Here is a 12,033-nt window from a genome sequence, read left to right on the forward strand (position 1 = left end):
TCTGCACACATCACAAAGATACTGGTAAAGTATTCATCCCAGTTAAGGTAAACAGATGAAATTCCTAAATCCAGTTCATAAACTTTCATTTCTACTGTGGCAAAGAAAAGCAGTGGTGGTCTTAAAGCTGACATAGTGGTGTGTAGCCAGAAGATGGCAGCATCCTCAATCTTTCTGATCTGCAAAGAAATGGCCTTAGAGTAGGTCTTCATATGAACTGTGTTGTGCAGGAGCATCAGCGTAGGAAAAACAGAGTCATCTAAGTCCCTTTAACTCTTCAGGGGCGAAAGGCCTATTGATTCAACAATTTTGACATTTGACAACCCAGCATTGAAGCTTTAACACAATCAGGATACTGACTGGAGTCTTTCTATTACCGGTCTGAAGAAAGAATAGTGTTATTCATATCTGCCACCTAGTACAGCTTTGTGGATGAAAGAAGGAAAAAGTCCACACAGGAGACCCAGTCATCACCTGTGAATGAATTAGCCTTTTAAAGCTGCCCTCTCGCTGTTTTGATATGTCACAGCCTTATTTATAGCAGCTTGTTTGAGAATTTAAAACAACCCACACAGGAATGAAACCTTGTTTGTTCGCTGTGTCATTAACTCAGTTCATGAGGCATTACGTGTTTGCAAAAATAGCTGACAGGAAGGCCGGCTGGGTTGTACTCTGTGTTCGACGCGGCTCTGCGCGCTGAACTTTGGCCTGCTCACCGTTGTGCAAACGGGACATAACTTGACAGCAACCCTGGTTTGATTAAAGCAGAAGTTTGGTGTTTGTGCTCTGGCTACAATCTGAATCTGCATAAATGAGCGAAGAGGAGAGTGCTCTCTTTCTTAAGAGACCGCTGCTCCTTATCTAACAAATTGATTGTTCATAAGATGTTTTTTCACATGGCAAAGTTTAAAGTTATGCTTTTATGAGCATCCCAAGTTCTGTATCACACATTATCTAGTAAGAATGGCCGCTAACAGCAAACACTGCAATGCTGGGAACTGCTGCATTTAACATAACAGATTAAAAAAAACATGAAGAGGAAGGAGTTTCCTAAATAATCTGAACAAACCTTATTTCCTCTAACCTTTAGTTTCATGACAAAACAACAAATGATCAGAAATTAAAGGCATACTATGCAACATTTTTCAGTTAATTAATGTGTTCCATACCGTTTTGGATGATTAAATGAGTCATTTCAGGTCGAACAAAGGTTTTCTCGGCCGCCCTGGTGGTCTGTGGGGGAAATACCGCACTTGCAATTGCAAGAGCCCTCGGCCCGCACACACAGAAGTCTCGCTTTACGGCGAGAACTCCATGTGTTTTTGCCCTGCCATTCACTATATGCACGCGCAAAAGCAACAAAGAACAGCGTGTTAACCTCAAATAAACATGCAAGCATATCGAGTTTTATTTTTATTATTATTATTATTATTAATATTTTATTTAGTTTTTTAATTTTGTTTAATGTTGGCAAGACGCTACCGCGGTGGCTGCGGCGGCGGCCGCCTCGCCAAGATAGCGCTGCGGTAAGCCTGATGTTCATACTTTCACTGTGTTAGTCATTGTTTGTACTGCCGTTTTTTTTACTTTTCGTTAAGTTCGCCTGTTTGCTAAGCTCAAAACAACCGCGCCTGGCTTGACGGAGAAACCAGAACAGCTGAGCATCTTTATGACAGTGCACTTTTACTTTCGACCTCTGGGGGGAGCCTCGCTGGAAAATCAAACAAGGTTGCATAGTATACCTTTAATTACCAATCCTGTCCCAGTCATTTTCATTGATGTTGTTTTTTTTATTTTTATTTATCCAAGTTTTGAAATGGTTGCCTCATTGCTATATTTTTCATATCAGTCCTAGCAATCAGACAGACACCAGCGATCACCTCACACCACTGACTTGATTAACTTCCACATTTGAAGGCAAATTATGAGTGCATAGATGTAATTTGGGTTTCAGAGCAACAAGTCTGTCAGAAACAAAATGCTTCTAGTTATGTTTCATCTAAGCTCATCAGATTCTTTTAAAGTAATCACACTAACAAACAGCTAAAACATAATCCAAAAATGATAATACAATTTCTTTTGAGGAAGGGTTCAAAGCTAAGTCTGTATACCCAGACCAAAATTATCTTATTTTGTATATGCTGATTCTTACGTTGATCAGATCAGTTCAGCCAGTTTCTCCTGACTTCCATTTTTCTAACATAGTTTGACAGCCTTAACTAGTTTTCACAATATTTGAGTAGGTGGATTGTGAAGTAAAGGGCAAAACTAGCAGCATTATTACCTTTTAGGATAAACTGCTGAAGGTTTTGATGTGACAAAGAGTCTAATTTTGCAACAAAAAACCCCTTTTATAACTTTCACAGCCTTTGCCTAAATTCAAACATATTTACATTCAATAAATTATAATATGCACTTCTAAGAGGCTTATATGTCAGACTAAAATAACTGTTGAAAAAAAAAAACTTTAAGCAGTTATTTAACATATCTTTCATTAAGGCCCAATTTCTGCCTGAAGATATAGCTTTTTTATTGGTCTGCTGCAATGTTCTAACCTTAAATGTTTTTATAAGCTTGAAAAAAATCACAATTAATAGAAATAAAGGCTTTAAAACATCATCAGTCTGTGTTAATCATATATTGTGTTTCATTTAGTGAATTGAGTTACTGGAATAAATGATCTTTTCAATAATATTTAAATTTATTGAATATGACTATATATAGAAGAACTTTATTTTGTTGTTTTTTTTCCAAAGCACGTTTCTAAAATCCTTTTGCGTGTAAACTGTTCTATTATTATGCAGGCTTGATTTCACAGATGAACATTGCACTAAAAACTTGAGTCTGAAATCCTTCTAAAGGTCTCCTGCATTCCAACAGTAATCTTCTTTCTTCGACTTTATAGCAACTGTGTAAGTATTTTTCATGACTCCTGCGGCTCACGTTGCCGCATTTCTCAGTCGCATTACAAAGTGATGTTGAGTCACTGCACTTACAGATTGGAAATTTGCATCACCAGGAACTGTGGACACGTCACACCTCAAGCAGTCCTGAATTGATGCTTAAAACACTTGGGAGGCCAAGACATTGGCATTAGGTTTTCAGAACTTCATTATAAGATTATTATAAGTGAAATGTAGAGCAGACACTGGAAAAAAGTAATGCTAAAAGGTGCATTGCATAAGTTTTGAAGTTAGATTTTTTTTTTACGTTCTTTCCCATATATGCCGTTACAATTGCCCAACGAGTTCTGCATGTTATCTTAATAATGTATGTAGCAATATGAATTAAATCAGACATTAGTAAGCCATTATTTACTAAAGATCATGTGGAAAAAGGCCCTATTGAAATGCGATTGGTTTGAAAAAACAAATAGCCAAATTATTGTTTTTTGAGAAACATAAAGATAGCTCTCTAGTTAAAGAAACATCTCATCTGTGAATAATGGTAGCAGAAGCATCATGATCTGGGGAACCTTGTACCCTCAATGCATAAACATAACCAGATACACACTGATCAGACTTAACTTTGTTATTTTAATAGCGTTTTGAAGTGTATTCATTTGTTTGCCAATACAAGACCTGTCGACAGATTGAGCCCACCAGACCCCTGGAGGTGGGCTGTGGTTTCTGCCACCAAGATGTTAGCATCAAATCCTTTAAGTCAGGGGATCCAAAATACAATCCTTGAGTCCTTGAATATTTTGCTACCAGGTGCCCAGCTAAATAGCATGCTAGCGGGGGAATTCAGCCATTGGATTCAGGTGTTGGAGAAGAGATGCATCCACAAGTTGCAGGATAATAGCTGTAAAGAACTGGAGTTGGGGACCCCTGCTTTAAGTCCGGTTAGTTGGCAAGGGAGGCTTCTAAGGATCAGACATGATCTGCTGGATTGAAATCTGGAGATCAACTAAATACCTTACACTTATACCTGTACATAAAGATTTTAGAAAATAAAAATAGCGTTGTTCATGAGAAAACAAATGTTAAAATATTTAAAGTTGTGGTTTTAGTCCTCTATTAAAAATGACCAACACCCTACGCACCATAAGTTACAGATACAGCATTTTATGCCTTTTATAAGTGCCTGGCATGGCTCTAACTTGCATTTCAAATAACCCTTGAATGTTTTTGAGGAACATGTTTAATGAGAAATAACAGCCAAGTTTAAACCTAACTTATTTGTCAGTAAGAAATACAAGAAATTGCTTGGCCCCGTGTTTCAAAGCAAAATTCCATAATTCTCCAAACCCGAATTTCCAGCGTCCTTTGGCAGAGTTTATAACTAATTTTCGTCGTATATGTTTTGCACATACTTTACAATGAATTTGTTGAAGATATTCCAGAAGTTAGAGATTTAAATATTGTATAAGGAAGGAAAAACAGATGGAAAATGGACAAATGAAGAGATTACTTGAAGGATTCATCATAGTTGGAGGAAAAATGGACAATTGATGTCTTGATGACTGAAAAGTGGATGGATGGACAGAAAGAAAAAGAAGAGGGAAAGAGGTTGCCTCTGTTTATAGCAGTTAATGAGTAAAGAACAGAACAAATTGCACTTCAATAACTTTTATTTAGTTTACAGATGTAATCCATTTTGAAGATTTGGAGGGGCGGGGAGAGGGCGCATTAGTGCTATTTACAATTGGTTTCAAAACATTTTTTTTTCTCTGTACAGATTTCAACCCTGATCAATATAAACAATATTTTTTTAAGACCTAGTGCTGTTACAAAGCAATCATTTAAAGCAAAAAACCACAAAAAAGTGTATTACATTGCATTATAAACAAATGAAAAAATAAACGGACAGAAAAAAAAGAGAAGAAAACCCATCAGTCCATGAACAATTAGGGAGGCTCTGCTGTGGTTAAACACAAAGACATCATCACTGAGTGACAGTGAAAACTGGCTAGAAGCTAACCGTATACACAATCATAGACTAAACACCAATATAATGGATTTCACCGAGATCTAAAATCTCAATGTTCTAGATAAAGATTCATATTAAATATATTCTACACGTGTTAACCTTAGTTTTGGAACATTACTTCCATTGGAAACATAAAATAAAACCCTTTTCATATGTTTTGCATTAATCTGATGAAAGAGCACATGCTTCTGTTGTGCAAAATAGACTCGTTAATGCTGTAGGAGAGAATTAAGACAAAGGAAAGGGGGGGGGGAGCATTTTCAAAAGTTAAAGTGACGTCTTGGAGAGATCCTTCACAACACTGATAGAAAAGTGATGAGATCGGGGTGTTGCATTAGAAGGGGGGGGGGGGCAACATACTGCTTTAATAAATAACCAGTTTAGTTGGTCAGTAATACACAGGGACTGTCAGGACCCAGCCTCCAAAGACAAAGGACCACCAGCACTGGTTGGTTGTATAGCCGCTTGCTTTTTAGGCTTCATTTGGCTAAAACAGGATGCTTTCTGTGCAGGTTGGGGATTTTCTGTCCTGCAACCTCTAAGGGCACATGTAGAGGATGGCCGTTAAAAAAAAGGACACAGGATGTGTTCAGAGTGAGTGAGTGAGTGCTCTGATCAGGCACGTTTTACGTTTCGTCCGCTGCACCGAGGCGCTTTCACACAAACGCGTACGAGCTTAGTGGTTAAAACTCTCAGCCGGTCTGTACGAGATAACAAGGCCACGCGCACACAAGCTTGGCCACCGTGTTGCAACGAGGAGCGGGTAGAACGCAGCGTCGGCTGGAAACCGACTCCACAAGGCCAGCCGAGGATTGGCGAGGAGAGGCGTGACAGAGGATGGCAGAAGGCTTAAGAAAGGAGAGAGAGAAGTAAAAAAAGAAAAAAAAAAAAAACACATGCAACTCCAGTTCTTTTCCTCTACTTTTCTGCAATAACAAATCAAATACAGATCAGGAATCAACTCTATTGTTAATCAACTTCCTGCTCCCCAATTTTGTCTCGGATTAGCCCGAGCCTGCCGTCGTCCTCTCTAACGTGTAAATGTGTGCATGAAGGGGAGGGTGGGGGGGGGGGGGGGGGGGGGGGGGGGGGTTGGTTGTAGCAGGAGAGGTGTGCATCCGGGAGGCAGACAGGCTCCAGGACAGAGGACAAGCCCGTCGGGTCCAGGACATTGATGGCGTGAACGGACTAGAAGAACGGAGGGCTAAAGAGCAGGTGTGTATTTACAGAATGACGCAGCAGTAACTCTCCTCGGTCTTCTCTCTATTCCTTCGATCTAGAGACACACACACAAAGAGATAAAGTGTCATTATAAGGGCGAACGATGACTCAACACAAAGAAAGTGCCTAGCAAAAATGATCTGAGCGGTGGGTTAACCTATAAATTCGTTAACTCTTCATAATCTATTCAGGCTGGCCTGACTAAAGAGAGGACGCTTTTAAGAAATAAGGCATTTTTTATTTTTATAATAAGCCTCAGGTTAGCTTTAAATCATTTTAGAGCGTTGTAAAATATATTTCATTGTACACATTTGAACTCTAGCATTAACAGAGGTTCATCATGGAATCAATCCATTAAATTATACATTTCCTGACAAAACTTTTTCAAGATGTATAATCGCAAATTGTGATGCTTTTCCATCTCAAATCTATTTAACTCCAGCAAAAACCTGCATCTTAATAGCTTTAAACTATATATTGCAAATTATAGATTTTTTTGAATGCAATCCACAGTAATCTACAGGAAACCTGTCATCTTATGTGCTTTCTAGCAGCTCCTCAATCTGCACAATGTGCTGTGTCTTGGGGAAAACCTAAAGGAGCCAATTATTTGCACTACTGGCTGTTCCTGAAACAGAAGCCATGTGTAGAAATAAATAATGGCTGGGAGCGGAACATTTAAAAGCTCTTCAGCTTGTGGAAAAGCCCTCTGAATGGAAACAGGGCAGATGGAGAGCTGGCTACCTTGGGAATTTGGCTCAGGCAACGTCTCTCTGGCAACTAAATGCATCACCGTGGTCTTCCCCAGGGGCAGCTTGAGAGCTGGTGAGAGGAAAAAAGAAGGATGTAAAAGGTCATTTTCAGTCAGTGCAATGTCATCCATCATCAGTATCATTTTGCTCCTCAAAAGCCTCCCGGAGCGGAGGACAAATTAAAACAGACTTGAAAGGGTTGTGCTGCATTGTTTCTGCCGGTGTCAAACTCCAAGGCTGGCAGGTAGGTCTGTGGTTGGATAATAAAGACCTAAAAGATGTAGCTTTATCTACTCATAGAATATATAACAATGTCCCAATAAACTAAATACATATTTATTGTTAAAAACAGTCTCTAATTCAAGCATTCGCCATAAGGCTGACAGAACCCTTAATGGCTCTTTTTATTAGACTTAGTTGGTATTTTTATCCAGAATATGTTAAATAAGAATGCAACTTCCATTAAAAAGAAAGCAAATATCTTAAACACAGTCTGTGTTGTATCTGCATGCTCAGTTAGCAGATGTAAACAAATAATTCCTGTTTCCCCCTCAGGCAAAGGCCGACAATCCAGTAAAAAAGGGTCCTGGAGCCAATTCTGGGTCCTGACTCCAACAGGTGAGAACATCTTAGATGACTCTGAGTTGTACCGGGATTTAAAAACAACCTTGACGGAGCGATTCCCACTAATAATAACAGCTAACCATACATTCCTAATGCGTCTTAGTTTGTATTTCAGCACCGCTAAATGATCTGGCTTAAAAGCAGGAGGATTTTGTCTTGTCTTAACGTTTCAGCAATAAAACCGTGAGATAAACCTCACAAATGGGATGAGTATGAAAGTTTTATAGAAAAGATTACCTGGATTAAATATATTTTTCAATCTAGCTACAATTATGAAAGAGAGGTATGAACAAATACACCTTAAAGCTGGATTGAAGGTGGAGCCGCCACAAAAGCAGGCATCCTTTTCTTTCCTTCACTTGTGATTTTCATTTGGAAGCTCCGTTCCTTCCCCCGAATCTGTCTTCTTCCCCAGGTCTACTCTACCAGTCCACCTTCTTTTTTCTCCTTTTCCTTGTTCCCCCCACAGTCCCTCCCTCCCTCTCTCCCTTCCTCCCTCCCACCCTCCTCCATCAAAGCAGGCTTGTCCAGAGAACTGAGGTACCACTGTTCTGTGGCTCGGGAAAAACATGAGAACAGTAAAGAAGTTTCCAGCAGCAAACTGCTGTGATTTCTGCGTGCATGTCTGCAAACGCTCGGGCGTTGTCCCTGGGCGTCTGCAGGTCCGGTGTTTTCTCACCTCCTAGTGTTACGTTGCCGTGTAGAAAACGTCCCTGGTAGATCAGCCTCAGGATGCTGGGACTGTTGACTTTCTCCTCTTTCCAGTCTGACAGAAACAGAAGAAATGGGGGACTTATATTAGTTACAAGGACATGTCTTCTACATTACTTCAAGTGCTTTTTTATTTCCATATGTTCCCAATATTTCACCAATTTTACAAACCTGTACAATGCATTGAATATGAGGCTAGGAAGTACAGGTTCAGGCAGCTGACTATTTGATCAAAGGGAATTAGAAATGGCAACAAGTGCTGTTTAGAGTCATGAAACTGACTAAATGTTTGCCTTTGAGAGATGTTGCTGCAGGACTGTAGAAGGAAAGGCAGTAAAAGGAGAGCCTAAGGTGCGGATTTGAAGAAAGAAAAAAAAACGAAACAGCATTAAATGAGAGAAAAACAGTGGAGGGAGTTTCACAGCGGCAGAGTCTGGCTGCCAGATGTTTGTCTCTTGCCTTGTTGCTAACCGGCGGATCTGTTGTCTGGGAGGAACACGGGGCGCTTCCCAAACAGAAAACTCCCCAGTTGTCGATGAGAATCCAACTTTTTTTTTTTTTTTCCTGGGCCGTTAGCTAGCCCTAACAGCACTAGATTCCCAGCACCGTGGGAAAACGGCACATTTCTTAAAAGTTCACGATAAGGAGAATCAAATGCATTCTATCTGTGGTGAAGCAACAGCAGCATTTAGAGGGAGATGTTATTTCTGAGATCCTACATGATGATAAGAGTAAAAAAAGAGTTTATTTCTGTAACCTAACACCAAAGCTCTAGATAGATTCTCGTTCACCTCTACGGACGGACATATAAAAGCTGTTTTTGGCCTCACAACGGTGTGCCTAATTGATAAAAATTACACTTTATCAGCAAAGTGCGGCCTTTGGGAAAATAGCAAATGCATAAAGGCCAAATGACAATAAGAACTCCACAGCTGGGTTCTGCTGAAAGAGATGTGAGAAACAGATGTGAGAACAGGAACTCTAACCGTCAAACACGGAAAAGATTTCGCTATTGTCTGTAGAAATGTCATCCCAACAACTGAGGTTAAAAACTGAAAACGCCTTTTTTTTTTTAAATGACCAAATATTCTTGAAAAAAAAGGCCACCAGAAGTTGTGAGACTAGAGGTGACTTTTGTGGCCAGCAAAGACGCATCAAAGCTTGAAGAAGAATCTAATTAAAATTAAACAATAATAAGAAAAAAAAGAAGAACCTGAATAAGTGGGGCCTGCCATAGCAATGAATGGAGGGACCTATTATTCTGCACCTCTAAACTGGACTCTTTATTAATAATCCCAAACCGTAGGGTTCACCCACACCATGTACACAGTATCTCAGAAAAGTGAGTACACGCCTCGCACTATAGTAAATATTTTATATCTTTTCATGGGACAGCACTGAAGATAAAGTAAAGTAGTGAGTGTACAGCTTGTATAATGGTGTAAATCTGCTGTTCCCTCAGAATAACTCAACTCACAGCCATTAATGTCTAAAAGTCTGCCAAGAAATGAGTACAGCCCTGAGTAAAAATGTTCAAACATCGACCAGAGTGTCAATAATTTGTGTGGCCACCATTTATGTCTTAACTCTGTTGGCTATGGACTTCACTAGAGCTTCACAGGTTGCCGCTGGACTCCTGCATGACGACATCAGGGACAACCTGCTCTCATCCACCTTCCACTTGAGGATGCTCAGTAGGGTTTAGGTCTGCAGACATGCTTGGCCAGTCCCACACCTTTATCCTCACTTTCTTTAGCATGTACCAAATTTGGTACTTTTATAGGTACCGACCAAATCCCGTCGGTACTACCGCGTACTGATTCATGTAAATTCAAACGGTGCCATGTTTCGGTACCTAAACGCACCACCGTGACACTGAAGGAGTAGAAGATTGGCCGATTTTCCATGCCGAATATGAACACAACATTGCACGCACAAGAGCGTGATGATGTCAGTAGCTGCTGGTCCAGGAAAGAAAGCATGGCTCATAGACGCCTGTGCAAATTCTCAGTTTTCCGGGTCATTGCAAAAGCAAACAGGCTTAAATCGGAGGCGACCGGACTTTCGATCGGACTATCGAACCGCTGAACAGTCTTGGCCACGGGTCTGCAGCTCATCTTCAGGGTGTTGGCAAACTTCCTGTATTCTTCTCTGGCATCTTTATGTGGGGCAACAACTCTTTAGTTGAGGTCCTTAGCAAGTTCTGTGCCACGAGGAGCCATGTTGAACTTCCAGTGACCAGGATGAGAGAGTTTGAACACACCTGATCCCCATTTACACCTGAGACCTCGTAAAAACGGAGTCACATGACACTAGGGCGGGAAAATGGCTGATGGGGCCTCATTTTGGACATTTTCGCTTAGTGATGTGCTTGCTTTTGTTACCAGTGGTTTAGATGTGTGTTGAGTTATTTTGAGGGGACAGCAAATTCACACTGCTAAACAAGCTGTACACTGACCACTTCACATTGTGTCAATGTGTCCTATCTTTAGTGTCATCTCATATGATGTTGTGAAATCAAACCAAATTATCAGACTCATGCTAGTAAGTGAGAAAATGACCTTATATTGGTTAGTCTGATCACATCAGTTTACGCTTTAATAATCCCAAAACATATTTGGTATCCTCCTCCTAAAAATGTCTCTGAAAGCAGGTGAGTCCATCACAGCTTAGCTTTTCTGTGTCCTCACCGTGACATTCGCTTTGATAAGCAGGCTTTGTGTAAACATCAGTAAAACGGGACATTACTTCCTCCCAAACAAAGCAGCAAATCTGTGCATAAAGACAGATAAATAGCAGGGGAAGTGGCTTTGTTAATATGCCTCATTGCTGACCCAGAAGATCTTTTTCCAACTTTTAGCTCCAATTTGCACGTTATGATTCCAGAAGCTGATTCTGTGCGCATCACATTGTAAAGAAATTGCCAATGTTTGAAAGAAATGCAGTTTTAAATAAAAATGTGCCTGATGGTGTATATACAGTGCAGTTCTGTTTTGGTTTTTTTTCCAATTCAAAAAAGGGTTAAAACAATATAACAACTGGACTTCCTATTCTGAAGCTGAAGGCCAGTGGCGTCTCTGGCATGATAAGTTAAGTGGGGCACAAAACTCAACACCTATTAGCAGCAACTATTTTTTTTTGTGATGCATACAACCTGACTTTGATCAATTTTAAACAGATAAGTTAGCATAAACCATCACACTAGAAATGCCTTTTAAATACAGGCTAAATGTAATTTCATTTTAGACATAAAACTACAAATAAAGGCTAATTTCTTGAACAGAAAAGATTCACATCGATCCTTCAATGAGCCAGCAGGAAAAACCAACACTAGATGGTCGCACACCATCCTGCAGAACGTAAACGTAACGTGTGCATTTCCAGTATTTTGATTGGTCGATCCGAGCTTGGGGCCGTAGTATTTGTGCACCATGGCTGTCTACGGAGTGTGTTGGGCATGTGTGCTGCGATTTCAGATGTTCGTTATTTAAACAAACGTTGGTGAGCAGGGCCCATTATCAAGGCGCCTCATGAGGATTTAATCTACTGAGCTTGTCAGTTTTCTAGCAGACTTAGACATATAGACAAAAATATTTAGAACAGAATTTTATTGGTAAGGGAATCGGCCTTTTTTTCACAATATTACTCTTTAAAGACCGACCCTGTCCCACTGATTATTGCGAACAATCGAGCTCCACAGGGACATCTGGTGGGGCCTGGCCCAACTGGCCCTAAATGCAGAGACGCCACAGGTGAAGCCATTTCGCTTTCCATGCAGGAAGCATTCTCAATT

General features: G+C 40.2%; 1 protein-coding gene across 1 annotated transcript in view; it reads right to left on the reverse strand.

The window, feature by feature from the left end:
- Positions 1–4,555: 4,555 nt before the first annotated feature.
- The window catches only part of ubl3a (ubiquitin-like 3a), a 42,762-nt gene continuing 35,284 nt past the window's right edge, over positions 4,556–12,033 (reverse strand). Inside the window, exons 3-5 of the mRNA XM_012878690.3 lie at positions 8,209–8,295; positions 6,898–6,975; positions 4,556–6,208 (exon numbers count right to left, since the gene is read on the reverse strand). Of these exons, the coding sequence (XP_012734144.1) occupies positions 6,156–6,208; positions 6,898–6,975; positions 8,209–8,295 (218 nt within the window). The 3' untranslated portion in view covers positions 4,556–6,155. The remainder of the gene's footprint in view (positions 6,209–6,897; positions 6,976–8,208; positions 8,296–12,033) is intronic.

This window comes from Fundulus heteroclitus, chromosome 11 (genome assembly GCF_011125445.2).
Source record: "Fundulus heteroclitus isolate FHET01 chromosome 11, MU-UCD_Fhet_4.1, whole genome shotgun sequence".
Taxonomy (NCBI): domain Eukaryota; kingdom Metazoa; phylum Chordata; class Actinopteri; order Cyprinodontiformes; family Fundulidae; genus Fundulus; species Fundulus heteroclitus.